The sequence below is a fragment of the Prosopis cineraria genome, unplaced genomic scaffold, assembly GCF_029017545.1.
Source record: "Prosopis cineraria cultivar Desert tree isolate PC_DT_omini unplaced genomic scaffold, ASM2901754v1 PC11, whole genome shotgun sequence".
Classification (NCBI taxonomy): Eukaryota; Viridiplantae; Streptophyta; class Magnoliopsida; order Fabales; family Fabaceae; genus Prosopis; species Prosopis cineraria.
In genome coordinates, this window is record NW_026555342.1 from 715,514 (window position 1) to 734,793 (window position 19,280).

Below are 19,280 nucleotides of genomic sequence, written 5' to 3' on the forward strand. Positions count from 1 at the left end.
AATTGACCATTAACCATTTATTCAATGTGTTTGTATCTCTCATAATTCAAACTTGAGACCTCTCGGCTAACTTATTCAACTCCTATTCCTGCATAATTCTATAGTCCATTATCAACGAGTTATCAACTCAATTTACAACTAATCTTTAAAATTTATAATTTAATTTTAAAGTATTTCTAATTTTTTTGGTATAATTTACAACTTATTTTCTAAAATTTACGATCTAATTGTTTATTATTCACAACTTATTTTCTTATTTTTAAAATTTTACAATTGAACGATTTAATTGTTGCGGAATGGGTACGAGCATTTTCGATCATGATGGTTTTGACCGTTAATGATTTTGACACTTGGGCGTCATTTTACACATCCAGGGGACTTAATTCAATAATTTCCAAATATGTGATTAACTTGACTTTTTCACTATTGATCTTTATTCTTTTAATCTGAATTACAAAATTATATTAAACAAAACACATCTCATATAAAGTTACACATCTTTATTCTACTTAGTAATTAGTAATTATTTTAGACTATTAAACTTTTCTTTAATTTTTTATTGGGCATCCAAATATTTTGAATCATTTGTTTCTTTAACACCAATTTAGAGAAAATTTGAGGAAATAAAAGAAATGCTAAAATATAAAAGGGGAAATGATATTTAGGTCCAAAAAATCAATTAATAGAAGCTATTTCTTAAAAAAATTATTTAAAAATGAGTACACTTATCTATTTATATAGCCATAAAATATAATTACAAAAATAAGTTACAAGTATCTGTTTATATAGCTGTAAATGGGAAAGTCTTTGTTGCAACTCATTTATCGTGACCAATGACTAATGTTCGACTCGCAATTGTCTAAAATTTATAATTGCAGCTTTTTTTTTATCAATTTTTTAAAACCTAATTATCATTAAATTGATTTTTTGGAACCTAATTTTTCCTGACAAAATATTTTATATATTTGGGTATTGTTGCATCTAACTCATTCATTAAAAAGAAATTAAGAAATTCAATTAAAATATGTACTAATTAATTTTAAAATTAAGTAATAACAATTGACCTAAAGGATGTTTTGGGCCTCTTTTTGGCCTGACACTAAACTAGCCTGGCTTGTGAACGATCCTATAACTCAACAATTTTCTCACCACTCATTTATCTAAAAATTGATGCTTCTTCTTTGGAATTGCAATATGGTAAATTCTTTTAGGTGCGTTGAGTCTCATGTACTCATCAAGACAAGGACATGACTCTAAATTCATCAAAGAGCGCTTACAGATGTATTAGCAAAAGGAAAATAATTGCACTAATCTCTATTTTTATGTGGGAATGAACGCTATTACCTATTGATTATTGCCTATAGAACATTTGACTAGATGGATCACTATTGTTTTGTTGTATTATAATACAAAACAGAATATATAATTTAGAAGAGCAAATTAACTAAGCTGAAACAATGAAACAACTATACCAACATGCACGTACGCATGCACATTCAAGAAATAAAGATAATCCATAATTAGCCCAATAATAATGTGCATCCTCATTCAAAGATTTTAATTTGATTCATGGAAAGAGTACCCTCCAAGTAAATTAAATAAAACTAGTCATCAATAGTGATGGACTACAAGATGAAAACAAGAGATGGATTTGTAACGGAAATTTGTAACAGACTAAAAACCGTCACAAAGAAGTCATAGATCTGTCACAAAATCTGTCCTAATATTTGTGCTGGAATTTAGGGCACCAAATTCTGTGCCAAAATTTTAGGATTCATATATAGATCATCAATTAAACTCAACCATATGTATAATTGCAAATCATTCAAATTAATTAGTTTCACGCAGAAAAGTTCATTCTCATGAGCTACCAATACTCATTAACAAAATCATATATATATATATATATATATATAATTAAACAGCGAAACTCATATCTTAGTTTCGTGAAAATCAATGGGATCACTCTAATTCAATGCAAAACCGAATAATCCATGGTATTTTTGAGGGGACGAAAAAATAATTAGCCTAGATAAATATAACTGAAAATCAGGGCCCAAACACGTTTAATTTGTTGTCCACCAAAAATTTGAAAATAAAAAAAGCAATTATAAATCATAAAACAGCTCTCTCTCGTTAAAAGGAGGTTACAAATCTTACATCGTCGTGAGAAAGGTGGCCAATCACTGGTCTTGGTCATGCTTAAGCCTTGGAACCTATTAACAGACAGTTTAATTCATTTCACAGTTTGATGGACAAATCTCAGACAAATACTACTGAGAAATACAAGAATCTGAAACCTATATATATATATATATATATAATATACCTGTTCTAATCTCTGATTTTCTTCAATGAATTTTAATTCCTTGATTGGAATTAAGTTTAAGGACATGGAAAATGAGAAAGTATAATATAATTATGAAGATACAGACATTAATAAACAAGAGAATTAATGGCAAGAATTTGAAAAACCTGGTTTAGTCTCTGGTTCTCTTCCACGAGCCTGTCTTCCTTCATTGATATTAAAAATAAATACGTCAGTTAAAAAATGTTGGAGGCCCTCTAATGCCTTTGTAATGTTTCACCTTTCCAATTTCTTTTTGTTTGTTGTTTTTTTGGCTTTTCAAATCATTGACTTCTACATAAAATAAGAAAAATTGTGATATCTTAAAGTCCTAATAATTTGGGATTTTTCTTTTAATAATTGTCAAAAGGATACAAAACTTTACCATTGTGAGACTTGAAGATGTATTAGAATGTCTCTTATTTTATGTAGAAGATGATTCAAGACAAAAAAAGAAAAATGATATTAAAAAAGCTGAGTTTTACAAAGAATATTACAGGGAGACGTGTTAGAAATCCTAAGCCCCACATATTGTGCACTCAACAAATTGTTCCAAATGAAGAAGAAAATTGCCAGACACTAACAAACGCAAATAATGTAATATTCATCCATAAAGCCATTATATTGAAACACATTAGTGGGAGGTTCAAGTTATCTTAATGAAACCTACAAGTATATATACTGTATTTTAATATCAGCTGCAACGTAACCTACATGTTAATTATTACTATCTTTAATTTTTCTAGTAGTTATTATGGAGTTATAATTTATGCACGATTTGAGAATGATCACTTGCATGAACAGATAAGTATTCTTCTCATTTAAGACGCATATATATATATATATATATTATATGTAACACATATTTTTCATATTTATGGTCTTCAAATTTGAATATCTTATAAGCTTGCAAACACTTGAAAAACTAAAATTTCTTAAGAATTCATAATCCCAAAAATTAATGATCAATTGTATCTCATTACTATAACTAAGACGAATGTAGGAGACACTTTTGATAAATGAACATAACTCTAACCTGTTTCTTCAGAATACTGATCTCTTGCTCAAATGGTTCAGCCTGAGAGCATATTATTCATGCCATGCATATATAGGATTCAATGAATCATTGAATAACAAAAATATATGGAGAAAAGAAGAATATGTCATGTATATAGAAATATTATAAATTGATGGTGAAGTAAAAACACCAACACAATAAAGAATAAACATTTATATAATATATTAATATGCTAAATCAGACAGATAAAAATATTGATCTTATAAGGGAAAGGCAAACCTTGGCTTTTGAAACACGATGCAAGCATGCGCTAACTAGATCATCTAGCTTCTTTAGTTCTCTTAAGGTCAATCCTTGAAGTCCTTCTCCATTGAGGTGCCTGTTACATGTGGAAACCATGGATTTGAATCAACAATAAACATATTGTAACATATCATATATTATATGATAAAACTGGATGTGTAGATTGTGAGGCTCCCGTGCAGTATGAAGAAGTACACAATTCCTTGCTTATGAATAATGACTCAATATAACTTTTTATATCGTATTATATGTATATATGTATATATATAGATATTGATTATTTGTAACTCCATCATCATACCTCAATTCACGAGTCTTCTCTCCCAGTTCCTTGTTTAGCTTAAAATATTCAGCTTCTACCTGTCCATTTACCCAAAAAAGGAAAAAAAAAATCTGCTAGTTTTTCCTTGACACTTAAAAATTTTTATTTTCAATTCATATTAGATATAGTCTGTCGTGGAGTAATGATAATAATGATATATAATGAATATTGCATTTTTAATCTTTGCATCATAAATTAAATTCATTCACTCTTTTTAGTTGTGAATTAATCAAAAACAGCAAAAGATCATCTAAAGAGGTAGTGGGGATAAGTGTATTATACCTGCAGCTCAAGAGATGGCTGGATTGTCTTGCCAAGGTTTACATCTAAGTACAAGTTTCTCCTTTCAATCACATGCCCCATGCTTGAAACAACAAAGATGTTGAAAATTGGCTCATATTTTTAATATATTCTCATAACTTAGTTGACCAAAGTGGGTGTTGAGATAGATGTATGTGCATACACAAAAAAATAAAATCCGAAATGAGCACATCTGAGAAAAGTGGGCATAGCATCTATTGAAAGAAAAATGTTAGAAAATTGCTTGAAATAGTTTGGACATGTATAGAGAAGGCCATAGGAGACACAGGTGAGGAAAGTGGAATAGATAATCTTGAACCCTATAAAGAGGGGTAAAGGAAGACCAAACTAATAGAAGTTGTTGACTAAGACCTCTTAGTTAATATTTCTAAAAGCTTGTTGATGATAGAGTAAAATAACATTGTGCAATCCATGTAGCTAACCCCACCTAGTGTGATAAGGCTTCTTGTTATTATTGTTGTTGTAACTTAATTGACAGCATAAAATACTTGCACAAATCATTACTCGCTCTGCCTTTTGAATCATTAAGTCAAATATCAATGCATTCCATTAACTTTTTCAATTTGTTAGATAATTTGATATGCAAATATAAGAAATAAGAACCGAAATGCAAATGTGTTGAGATACAAGTGGACAGGCCCATAAAGTCACTGCCTTAAGTTTTAGATTAATATGTGATATCTAGCTCAATAACTTGATCTTCTTATTGTTACTAGGCAAGCTAATTTTTCCCTTTTCTAAATGATCTCCTAAATGATATCAGAGCCTAGTTTGATAGGGACTTGTGTGAAGACAATGATATATGGAAAGCTCAAATTAAAAAATTCTCTATTGCACAATATGCTTGTGTTCTAGATGGACTTTCAATGGGGGGAGATTGTTCAAACATAAATGAAGATAAATTTAGTATACTTTAAGATTTTGAATTAAAATGTGATGTGAAGTAGACTTATATGTATCCTCCTGTTACTACTAGACCTTGCTTGATTCTCCCTTTTTTAGGATGATCTCTAGCCCTAACAAGTTTGTTATTTTTTAATTAGCCAAATAAAATTCATCACCAAAGTCACATAAATGAAATTCATCACAAAAGTCAGTTAAATGAAATTTACTATAGAAGTTAAAAAACTTATTAACAACATTTTCCAATAAGTGCATAAAAGTTTCAAAATGTCAAATGTTTACCCAAACAAAATTCATTTTAAAGTCAATTTTTTAAAACCATCCCATCATTAGTAGCATCACTCAATATTGTCTTATGCCACAAATAGAGTTGTCATGTGCTTAAGTATGGATTCCCTTACACATGCTACCACTATCACTAGTTGTTTTCAAATCCTTAATAGCTTTTACCCTTGAAATCATCTTTTTTTAGGTTGCATTAAATCATCTTGAAATTTATTGATCCTTTGCTTCATCTTGACATAAAACTCATCTAAACCTTCCATGATTGAACATCTATTATAAGCAAATAAAATTACCTTTGAATTTTTGTTGGGTCTAGATTTTGACTCAAGGAATCTTGCTATCTATCCCATTGAATTTGGATTGACTTTCCAAAGTGTTGAATTGTCCAACCAATAGAGTACATTGACAATGAAAAATCAATGGAATTGTTGGTGGCCACAACTTCAAACACTAATTCAATCACTATAAGAATTTCAACTTAATAATTCCAAGTTTCAATGAATATAGGTATATGTATAAGGTTCCTTGTTTTGTTCATTGCTTAGAAAGTGGATGTTAAAGGTTGACTTACTAGAAGAGGGGATTGTTGGGGTATTAAATGTGAGTAGACTTGAGTTAGATTGAAGAAAACATATCCAAGTAGAAGGACCTATAAACTTATAACCTTAAAGTTTTGAGTTAAGATACAATATCAAACCTATTTATATGTAACTTATTGTTACTACTAGGCCTGGCTAGTTTCTTCCCCCCTCTAAGGATGCTCTATAAGCCCAACCAATGGTATCAAAGTCCTGATAATGAAATAGACTACATAAGTAAAGATAATAAAATTCTAGTTTATTAAAATTTCTTAATCCTTTTCCACAACTTTGAATAAAACTCATCTAAACCTTCTAAAGGCTAGAAGAGTTGCTCCATCCATCTAGTAGCCTCAAATTTTCTCTGCTCTTGACCTCAAGTTCAAAGGCTTTAAGTTGAACTAAAAACCACACATAGAGACAGCCACACTTATATGTTGCCTCCATCTTTTCTTCATGTGCTCAAGTAGCTGTAAACAAGTTCACTCTCTCTCCATTCTCGAATCTTCCACTCATTTGTCATCTCACTCTTGGCCTTTCATATAGCTTAACCCCTTTTAGTTTCACCATCTCTTTATTTAGTTTGATCAGTGATACTAGTTGACACGTGGGAATAAGATCAAAGTGGTGTGAACTTGAAGAAGGTGGTTAAAGTGATCGAAGTCAAAGTATTACCCATTCTCATGCCTCCTTATACTAATATACAATTTTAAGGAAGGAGGTGAAGAGGGGAACAAAACTCAATAAGTGTCTTCACACCATGAATCAACCCTTTCTCTACTGGTATCAAACTAATAATTTTTCAAGTTACGGTGAGTTTTACCCAGATTTCATTACTGGTTATCTACTACTTTACTTATTTCTATTAGTACTACATCATTCCTAACTTCTTTTATAAGTATTAGATTCTAGGTAACCTAATATTTCTATAAGCATCCCTTGTTTTGTTCCTCACCTAACAAGTAAATGTTAAAGGTTAACTTGCTAGAAAAGATTTTGGGTTGTTAAATGCAGGTAGACTTAAGTTGGATTGAAGAAGAGGTATCCAAGTATATGGACATATAAACTCATAACCTTAAGGTTTTAATTTAATATATGGTATCAAGGCCATTTATATACATCTTCTTGTTGATGCTAGGCTTAAGTAGTTTCTTCTACTTTTCAAGATGCTCAATAAGCCTAACAAGTATTATCAAACTCTTAATATGTGGACTACAAGAGTGAAGATGGGGAAATTCTTGTTTGTTGAAATTTACTAATCCTTTTCTACAACTTAACAAAAATAAAAATCATCTAAATCCTCTGAGACTACATTAATCACTCCCTCATGCCAACTGTCTTAGATTTAATGTACTCTTGACCTTGAGTTCAAAGGCTCTAATTTGGACTAAAAACCCCACACAACCACAACCATGCTCATCTATCACCTATGTTTTCTCTTCTCATGCTCAAGTTGCTCCCAAGAGTTCACTTCCTCTCTATTTTCTTTAAATCTTTCACTCATTTGTCAACTTATTCTTAGCTTCTCACACAACGTGATCCCTTTTAGTTTCATTGCCTCTTCATTCGATTCGATTGGTGAGTGAATACATGTAAATGAGATCAAAATAGTGTGAAACTCTAGAATGAAGTTAAAGTGGGGAAGGCTGGCTGAAGTATGAGCCATTCTCATGTCTCCTTATACTAATGTACAATCTTAAGTAAGGAAGTGAAAAGGGGGCATGAAAACTCAATAAGCATGTTTACTTCATAGATAAACCTTCTCTCTATTGGTTTCAACCTAATTATTTCTTAATTTGTAGCGACTTTTGTCTAGATTTCTTTACTAGGTATCTATTACTTCACCTATTTCTATTATACTACATCATTCCTAACTTCTTCTATGAGTATTTCTTTCAAGGTAACCCTATGTTTCTTTGAGTATCCCTTGTTCTATTCCTTACATAATGTGGATGTCAAAAGTTGACTTATCAAAGGAGGATATTGTTGGGTTGTTACATGTGGGAAAACTTGAGTTGGATTGAAGAAGAGGTATCCAATTAGGACCTATGAAACTTATAACCTTATGGTTGAGTTAAGATGTAGTATCAAACGGATTTCTATATATCTTCTAGTGGCTGCTAAGCCTAGGCATTTTCTTCCCCCTTTTCAAGATGATCTATAATTTAAAAAAGTAGTATCAAGGTCTTGATCACGATATAGAACACATAAATGAAGACAGTAAAAGCCTAGTTTCGTGAAATTTCTTGATCCTTTCCCAAAATGTTGCATAAAACTCATCTAAATCTCTAAGACTACATGAGTCACTCCTTCATGCTAGTAGCCTCGTATTTGCATTGCTTTTGACCTCGAGCTTAAAGGCCCTAAGTTAAACTAAAAACCTCATACAAGCACAAACACACTTCTCTATTGCCTTCATCTTTTCTTCTCGTGCTTAGGTCACTGCCAATGAGTTCACTTTCTCCCCATTTTCAAAACTTCACTCATCTATCATCGTCAGCCTCTCACACAAATCGATCCCTTTTAGTTTCACTCACTCACCATTAAATCCAATTAGTGATGCTAGTTAACAAATAGGAATGAGATCAAAGCAGGATGAACTTGGAGAAGATACTTAAAGTGGTAGAAGCTGAAGTATTACTCATTCTCACATCTCCTTATCCTAATAATCAATATTAAGGAAGGAGTCAAAGTGAGGCATGAAAACTTAACAAGTGTCTTCACTCCATTATTAACCTTCTCTTTGCTGGTTTCAAACCCTAAATTTCTTAACTTATGGAGGCTTATACCCAAATTTCATTACTAAGTATCTACTGCTTCACCTACTTTTGTTGATACTGCATCATTGCTAACTTCTTCTCTGAGTATTGCTTTCCAAGTAACCCTGTGTTTCCATATACAATCAGCTAATATTGTTGGCTTTTATTTTGTGCTTAATTTTTTGTGTATTGTGCATTTTTCTTGATCCATGACAATGGATATAAGATGGTTCTAGTTGTTTTTTTTATTATTTTGCTGGGTTTGAATTTATAAACTAAAATTTTGATGGATTTTGATTCTATTGACCAAAATTGGCTCATCAATTTTCTTTGTTAGATTGCATACAGCTTCTAATATTATCATTATTCTTGAAGCTAATAATTAATTATGAATTATGAGAATATAAAGGTTGAGTTAAAAGGTTATTTTGTGCTTCAAATTTGTGAACTTTGTAATTCTGTGGTGGAATTCTGATTTAGTATTTTTGTTAATCTTATTTAAGAAATGTTAATGATTAAATTTTGTGAACTTCAAATTAGTATTTTTGCATTAAATTAAATCATTTTAGTCCCCGGACAATTTTATTTAATTCTTGGTGATTTCTTTGAGACATTAACAATAATATGGCCAACAGGCCTCTACTTTTCATAATAAATGAAAAATGAATGAATGAATAAAATGGGACCTCTTGTGGGCTGCGCTAGGTTTTCCTATTCATATTTCTAGTGGGATGACTCATGCCAAACCCATCAAGGTGCAGCCTTTCACGACTCGGCTTGCGTATTTCCAACACTATTTGTCCCTCACCGAACAAGTTATGTCAAATGTTGACTTACTTGAGGAGAGAATGTTGGGATGTTAAATGTGAGTAGATTTGAGCTAAATTAAAGAAGAGATATGCATGTCAAAGAAGAGATATACATAATCATAAAGTTTTAAGTTAAAATGTGATATCAAACTTATACACATCTTCTTGTTATTGCTAGGCCTAGCTAGTTTCTTTCCTCCTTTTTAGGATGCTCTCTAAGCTCAATAAGTGATATCAAAGTATTGTTTACATTATAGAATAGTTGTGTAGAGACTGTGAAAGCCTAGATTAAAAGAAAATTACATTGCACATCAAGCCACACACAATTTGATGAGGTTACATCTTTAAAATATGGCAAATAGGAGGAGCATGCTTATGTGGTCCATGGTAGACTCACACTTGTAAGGGAAAATTGTTGGGATGTAAAATGTGAACAGATTTAAGTTGATGAGAAGCCATTTTGGATTAGGATATGGGTGTTGAAACCACTTTACGCATCCTCTTGTTACTACTGAGCCCACCCATTTTTTTTTTAACTTTTTGAGGATATTCCCCAAGCCCAACAAATTCACGTGGAGCTAGCAAGCTGGGCAGTAGATAGTAACTAAGGGTGGAAGCCACTCATGATGTAAGAGAAAAAACATAAAAGAAAAAGGGAACACAGTTAAAAACTGAATTTTGGCTCTCTCTCTCTCTCTCTCTCTCTCTATCTCTCACACGCGCACACACAATGGTTATGAACTGTATTTACCAATTATTTTAAATAGTAAGAGATCCATAATTTCTCCAACATGTGTATGGTCTTAGACCTTAATCATCTTTGTCATAAATAATTATGGCAAATATCTGTTATTGTTCTAATTTCCTCGCTTCACGAAAGACATTTATGAAAGTCTGCGCTTTAGATGAAGTTCTATTAGTCTATTGCAATGTGCCAATGATGGTAGAGAAATTTTACTATGAATCTTTAAATGAAGTTTCTTTAAGTCCTACCCAAAGTGAGGCTATGCATAAAGCAGTAAGAAAAAAAAATTCACACGTTCTTACTATATCATCCCCCATAGCTTAATACAAGAGATGACATGATGGGGAGTAATTAAAGAGCATAAACATTTTCTTATGTTTTGCTCACCTAGTTTATGGTGAAACTTAGCTTGTACCACCCACTACATAACAATCCTCTACATCTTTTTTATATGTTAAAGGTATACCTTACTTCTAGTACTAAAGATGAGTATCATGTTCATGGACTTGCAGACATGGCTTCTATAAGATAATCTTGCTTTTGTTATTCCTTGTTGATTTAGAAATCTCTCAAAGACTCTTAATGTTGACATCATAGTCATTACGATTGATTGTCACTTTGTTTGAGGAAATGGGGGCTCTCCATCTAAATCCTATTACTTTAAGATAATCAGCTGACATATTCACCAAGTCACATAATCAGAGATAGAATTGCATAGAGCCATAGGGCAGGAGCAGGTGCTCCCTCTGAATTTCATTAAAGTACATGTATCTGTGCATTATGTCTCTTATTATGTCCCCATTAATCTTCTTCATTTGAACTCACTGGAAATTAAAGAGCAATCCAAATCACAGCAATTTTTTTGTCAAAATGAAAACTATGCCACCACTAGCCTTAGGTCCTTTATCCGCCACTGCAAAGAATCCAGGTTGATTTTATACCTTTGCGGACAAATTCAAGCTAGTCTCTATTCTACCATCTTAAGTTGGTGAAAGAGTATCAATGTAAGCAAATGCAATTTGATAACGATTTAGGTTAACACAATCAATTTTTTTGGTGAATATTGAAATTATTTGTTGATTGTATTTCTATTTTGCATTCGTTAGCATTTTCGATTATTGTTGTCTGTATAAACTGATCACATATACAACATAAATGAGCACTGAACAATCTACTCCAACTTTGCCTTTTTCCTATTCTCTGTGCCTTTCTTTTATTTTCTTTCTCTAAACGTTATCTAATCTTACAGTACTTATATAAGGTTTGTACTTGTTTTAACTGTTTATTTAATATTAACAATTTAATTTTTATTTTGATATTTTTCCTTTGAAAGAAACATAATACAACATAAATACTATTTTCCAAAAACGTTAAAAATAATTTCAAATAAAAATTATAATTTCTGAACCATCTATATGTTATAGACAAATTAAATCTCTAGAGATGTGGAGAGGATAAGCAGTACACCATGCATTTTGCACTTCTTAACTTCATCAGTAACTCCTGAATGATGATCTTTACCTCAAAACCCATTTAGTACTAAACAATTCTTAGGGAACATTTCATACACACACACACACACACAGAAAACCAATAACGTCTTTAAATTATCAAAAACCTAAGCAGTTTTATGGAATCTATTGTTCCTACACAGATAGCATGCTTTTGTTTAACCAATATATATGTTTTCAGAATCATGAATATTCTTGAAAGTATATATGATTCACATATATAAACGTCGAACAATTTACATGGTCTTCCAAGACTAAGAATGCAAGTTAAGCTAATATTTCAATGCTCGAATTAACTATATCCAGTTCATAATTTTAGCAGTAAAACCTCAGAACATTGTAACAATGTTGAAGATGTTGGCAAAACAAGCAATATTAACAATGTAATTATTCATAATATCTCATGATTAGTTCTTAGTTGGTAATTACATGGTAATTATCACCAAAACATATACATGGTAATTAAGTATCATAATTGAACAGATCAGATACATAAATTCTGAACCAGTACTTTAAAAAAATGCAGGTTTTAAGTTAAACTATTGTGCGTAGTTTAGAGCCATTTCCTGTGAAATCTCACTCTATCAAAACTATAAAGGAGATTATACACGCATTTAGAAAAGCATGCATGAATGAGATGAACAAAGCATAGATCAGCTGGTTTTCTTTTCCTCTAAAAAAATATATAAAAAAAAAATCTCAGACGTGATTGGAATATTTAGATTATACAGATTTCTAGTAAAAGAAATAAGTTAGAGAGAGGAAAGATACCTTGTACTAGCATAATCAAAGAGCTTGCCAGAAGCAGAAAACACAAAGAGTGCAATCTCAGCATCACAGAGAGTTGAGAGCTCTGTAGCCTTCTTGAATAGACCTTTCCTTCTCTTTGAGAATGCCACTTGCCTCGCTGATACGTTCTGGATCTTTTTTATCGCTATCTTCCTTCTCGTCATTTTAATTCTCAACTAAACAATTTTAAATCAAAAAGTAGTTAGAGAAATCTATAGCCCAAAAAAAAAATTCTGCATATTCTGTGATGAATAAGTATCAAATGATGAAGAAAAGTGTATGCGTTGGATGAACACAGTACCGAGCCATATGGGTATTAAAGATAAGCATTGAAGAACAATGGAACCAGAAAATAAATATGAAATAAGCCGACAGAAAAGATGAGGTTTGTTGAGAAGAAGTCAGAAGCAGAAGAGTTCTTACCAGCAAGAATCTGAAAAGAGAAGTAAAATAAATAAATAATAATAGCAGAAGAAAGGAAAGATTGTGGGAAGTTTTGGAGAGTAAGTAAAAAATAAAAAAATAAAGCTAAACTTGGTAAAATTGAGGAAACCTGCCCTGGAGTCGCTTTTGTTTGATTTGGATCTCTTCTTTGTTCTTTCCTTATCTTCACCTTTTTGTCTTCATTTTCTTCAGTACATTATTTCCAGCTTTGCATCCACGACGTCGTCTTTTAGATGGCCATCAAATCTAAGAAAAATCAACCCCCCAAGTGAACGAATAATTCATTTTTGGAGATAGTTTGGATTTTTACATCAATTAGGGGTCCTTTGATTTTGGGATGATAAAATTTTTAGCTACTTAAATTGAAAAAAAATGATAATTAGGGACCCTACAAAAACATTTATTACAATTGTAAACCTTAAATTATTGAAATCTCAATTATAAATCATTGTCTTTATTTGCAATTAAAAAAAAAAAGAGAATAACTAGTTGAGAAATCAACAAAATATACTTAAAATTATTTGTAATGTTAATAAAAAATTTTCAAGAGTCAACCGTGACTTTTGATTTTTTGCTATTGATATAGAGAAAAATTACTTAAAAAATCAATAAAATACAGAAATTATTTGTAATAATGTTAATTGAAAATGTATAAGAGTTAATTGTGAATTGCAAATCAATCCCTTGTGATTTTTTTGCTATTAATATATAGATAAATCACTTTGAAAATCTACAAAAAAAAAAACAGTTAGGATTATTGGCAACGTTAGATGAAAATTTATGAGATTCGGTTATGAAACACAAATCAATCACCTGTGATTTTTTGTTGTCAATATATAGATAAATTGCTTGAGAAATCAACAAAAGATACTTAAAAATCTTTGTATCATTAATTGAAAATTTACAAAAGTTAGTAATGAATTTCAAGCCATCAACAAAAGATACTTAATTTATTACAAGTAAGGATCAAGATCTGTAGTTGAGATTTTAATAATTCAAGGTATGTAATTGTAATTAATGTTCTTATGAGGTCTCTAATTATCATTTTCCCTCTTAAATTTGTCTTTGATTTTGTCCCATAAAATTAATTTCGTCGACTTGGTCTTTTTATGTTTTCTTAAGAGAAGATTTCACTATAGGCCTCCAGATCAAAGATAATAAAAAAGAGAGCTTTTGAATTTTCAAAACTACACTTCAAGTCTAGGATACTGAATTAAAATTAAAATTCTCTAAAAAATGATAAGATTGTCTCTATTAAAATTTTCTAGCACATCTTGTTCATGTCCTTATTGTATATTGTTCAACACCCTTTAAACTATGATTCATTATCTTACTTTACTTGTTCATTATAACATTTTTGTTTGAATTAATTTCAAATGTTGTTTTCATGTTAGCTCAACTTATTCATGTCTTTACTGTATATGATTTACTACCCTTCAGATTGTTGTTCATTGTTTTAATTTACTTGTTTATTACAACACTTTCTCTTGAATTAATTTCAAGCATGACTTGTTTGTATGCCTACTACTGTATCAGAGGTCCTCTTTTTATTATCTCTAGTCTAGGTATCTTTAGTGAAATTTTTTTTTCTTAAATTATCATATTGGTCCTTTATGTTTTAATATACAAATTGATTCTCAAATTAATCTAATAATATAAAAAATATATTGATGACATAGGCATGCATATGTAATTAAATGAGAGTAAATTAGTCCTCAAATAAGTTTAATTTTATCAAAATAGACTTTTACACTTTAAATTTTAAAATTTATAAATATGTTTTTTAAATAATTGTACTTCTTTTCATTAATGTCATAGTTGCTATTAATATTTTATTATCTATGTTAGTATATTTTAAAAGTATTACTTTCTCTTTAAACAATAAATACTAAATCGATAATTAAGGTAAATTTAAGATATCAACTTGAAAAAAAAAAATTTGAGGACCAAATCAATCTAAACAAACTTGAATGATGAAAACTTCTATTATCTTTCTTAATTTCGCCGGATCAAACATTGTATGTTTAATTTTTTTAATATATATAAATATATTAAATATGAGAAATAGTTTTAAAATAACAAAAATGCAATGATACTTTAACTTCACACCAGGTTTTATTTAAGTCCTTTAATTTTTTTCAGTCCTTTAAATCTAATATTGTTAATTTCTTTAACAAAAAAATACCAACATTAAACTTTTAAATGTTAACAAAAAATTTTCAAATATTAACATGTGAAGTTTAATTTCTTAAAATAACAATAATTAACATAAAAAAGTATTATTATAGATTAACATACTAATAATGTTTGGATTAGAAAACTGGAAAGATAATTTATACAATCAAAAGATCAAATTAAAATCTTATATAAAGATAAAAGAACTAAATTTTGCCTTTAGAAATTCATTATAGCTCCATCTGGCATTTAATAGTAATCTCTACTTCATATAGATTTTGAATTGTAGCAAGAGATGGGCAAGCACTGAATGAAAATATTCCACTATTTTCCCCCCTTAAGTTAGTAATGTATAGTCCATTGAACATTTCTTTAATCAAACATTAAATGTTAATGTCTCTTTTTAATAAGGATTTGAACATTAGTTTGTCATATTTTAAAAAACCTAACTTATTATGCTAAATCCAACCTGGTTGATTGACATTGAACTTTTTCTTTAAATCTTTTATTTTGATATAATATGGGGGCCAACCTTTTTGTCTCATTTTACTTTGATTTTTATCTATAAAATTAACTCTCTGTTTTTTTTTTCTACCATTGCATGTAAGTTCAAATTGTTTCTTGATTTTTGTTCTGGGTTAAAGCAATTAAGAATTTCTCTCAAAAAAAAAATACACCAAGTTAAAGAAACCATCTTCCAACCAAATTTCAGATAAACATAGGGATTAAACATTCTGTACATCAGAAACAAATATTTTTTTGAGTTTAATTTGAAAAAGCTTCTTAACAATATAATACTAGTCTAAATTAAGCCTAAGTTTTCATATTACTACGACGTTAATTTTTTCGTGAATTTCATTTGAGAATATATATGTAGGTTTAGTTTAGATTAGTATTTGAAACATGAGAATTGATTAATTATGCAACACATTCAAAAAAAAAAAAGCTACAATTTATTCATGTATATTGCTCCCACAATTTTTTGGGTCCCCCTCTGGATTGATGTAGCTTTTATAACTTACATACGCAGAAGAACTTGCTAAATTTTTTATATTATATAGATAGAATTTATATTATATTTTTGATGTATCGATTTTATAAATATATTGATTTAAAAAAAGAGGAAACTTGTGTGAAATATGATGTTAATGTATATGAATTTTGAAGTTGATCGAATATCAAAATCGTGATGGCTACATGTTTGTTCAAATTGGGGAAGCAGACAGAGGCACGTATAGTCAGCCACCATCATTTTCCTTTTATGGGCAAACAGTTCAGTTAAAAAAGAAAAAATGGGGCGCTTTGGAATTGATTACAGAAAAGAGACGGAAGAAAAAGGATTAAAAGATAAAAATATCCATTAATTTTTTTCATAAACACTCAATATTATTAAATGAATAGGGATACAAAAATACTCATAAATTTATTTTAACAGGTGCAATTTTTCTTGGACTGTGAAAATTGGCAACGTACCTTAATCAGATATAAAAAAATAATATAAATATTCTTTATTTCTGATTATCATTAAATTTCATTCAAAAATGAGAAGAAAGTCTACTTGGTAGGTGTGGTGCGCACTGTTTCAACAATCTTATTAACTTCATCTTTATTACCTAGAATAATATTTAACAAATTGTATTATTCTTATATAATAATCAAAGTTTGAAGTAAATTATGTTGATAAAGTTATAAAAAAAAATTATAAGAACTTAACACTAACTCAAGTTTGACCTGTTTTTACAAAGTTTATAAGGACAGATTTTAAAAATACTTATATACTAAAGTACTCTATTTTTTCAAGCCTAACTCTTAAAATATATACAGGGTCTAAGAGTAATCCGCCCAACCTGGCCCTTATTGACGTATCTCACAAATCAATCTTTTATATGCAATAGTATTTGAGCATATAGAAATATATAATAATAGGGAAAATTGTCATAAAATTCCTCATTGATGGGGAAATTGTTTTGAAGAACAAAAACTCATTTAATGACCAAATACACACCAAGCCTATGTGACCTTACACCCAAGCTTATCACCTTACACTATAAGCGTATGACCTTACATCCCAAGTCGATTACCTGACATCCCAAGCCTATATTACTTTGCATCCTAAGCCTATGACCTTGTATACTAAGTCTATCACCTTCCACCTAAAGTCTTATTATCTTACACGCCAAGCTTATCACCTTACACTTTAAGTTTATATTTCCTTACATACCAAGCCTATAATCCTGTGCCTTAAGCTTTATTACCTTGCATATCAAGCCTATCACTTTACACTCTAAATTTATGACCTTGTACACTAAGCCTATCACATTGCACCCCCAAATTGATGACGTTACATACCAAGTTGATGACTTTGTATCCCAAGCTTTATCACCTTACACGTCAAGTCTATATCACCTTGTATCCTAAGCCTAGTACTTTACACATCAAGATTATAACCTTGTATCATAATTTTATCACTTTGCACTCCAAGTCTATCACCTTACATTTCAAGCTGATTACCTTACATTCCAACCATATAACCTTGCATACAAAATATTTAATGTTTCATTGAGGAGTACTTCACTTTAGTAAGATGGTGAGCCCTTAATTAAATAAAGGTTTTCGGATAAATTATTAAAGTAAAAGAGAAATTAATTACAGCAAACTTAGTAGCTGGATTGACAAGAAAATATAATATCGTACTATGGAGCAAGAATGACGTGACTATGGCAGATCATCTGCATCAGAAGCAGCATGGCCACATGTACGAGAGCTAACTAAACCCATTCACCAACGTCAATCACGAGTGCACCTACGCTCTTCCAAATGATAACTCAACAATTCAATGCTGTACTTGTATTTTTGAAAAATATTAATTTTATCATCAAAATTCTTATATAATATAAAATAATTATTAATTGTGTTGCTATTTAATATCTGATATTAATAGCTTACATTTGAGTATCCTCATACTTAAGCGAGGAAATTTTTTTAAAGGTATTTTTTGTATTCAAACAATGATAAATCTTAATTTTTACTTGGTCACCCCACATTTATCTAGATTTTCAACATTGATTTTTGTTTTAAATTGATTTGTTTTGTATTGCAGTATTGCTTGATCATTTGGCTACTTTGGGGAATTTTCAGCATTAATGCACTTTGTTTCACTCTTATTCCATATTCACTCAAGGGGACATGCTTTTCATCCTTCTAAGGGTTATACCATTATATTTTATTTTAGTATAAATAAGCAAATTACTCCGTAAACTTTATATCAAGTAGTATTATAGATCGTAAACTCGTTTATTTCTATCAATTTTTAAAAATGATACAATTTAGCCCTCACATTAATAAAGGTTAATTTTGATTATTAGTTGATTAGAAAATGAGTTACCAAATTACATATAAGGACACAAAAATACAGAAAATGGCCAATTTTTTTTTAATTTTTGAGGTTATTTTCTGTCATTTTTTGGTCAACAAACGATCAAAGTTAACTTTTATTAATGACATAGGCAAAATTGTATCATTTTCAAAAATTAAGGAAATAACTTGCACAACAAATGAATTTAAGATTTATGGTTCTACTGAAACTAAAGTTTAAGGGATAATTTACTTATTTATGTTACGTTTTAGTTATCCTTTATCCTTTCTCTTTTATTCTTAGTCTCGCTGCAATTTAATGTGAATTTTTTTCATCAATTTTTTTATTTATGAAAGGTCCAAATTCAAATGAAGAATTTGGTTGAAATCCAAATTTAAATATAAATTTTTATTAATCCAAACGTAACATTAACAAAAAAAATCGACGAGAAAGATGGATATCTATATTTTCTATTTATTGATCATTTCTATTCGCCCTTGATTTATTTAGTTTACTCGCTCAAAAAAATTAATTCATTTCTAAAATAATAAAGATCATTGTTCTTTTTTGGGTTTGATTTTTGGAATATTTTACAAATTTTATTACTCCAATCTCG

The 19,280-nt window shown here is 29.9% G+C and overlaps 1 protein-coding gene across 1 annotated transcript; it reads right to left on the reverse strand.

Moving 5' to 3' along the window:
* Positions 1–2,080: 2,080 nt before the first annotated feature.
* LOC129284796 (MADS-box protein JOINTLESS-like) lies at positions 2,081–12,854 on the reverse strand. The gene is made up of 8 exons (XM_054920270.1): positions 12,673–12,854; positions 4,273–4,354; positions 3,970–4,028; positions 3,645–3,744; positions 3,384–3,425; positions 2,476–2,514; positions 2,330–2,368; positions 2,081–2,216 (listed from the first exon to the last, which is right to left on the reverse strand). Exons 1-8 carry the CDS (start codon positions 12,852–12,854, stop codon positions 2,184–2,186), a joined length of 576 nt encoding a protein of 191 aa, XP_054776245.1. The 3' UTR covers positions 2,081–2,183.
* Between the last annotated feature and the right edge of the window lie 6,426 nt (positions 12,855–19,280).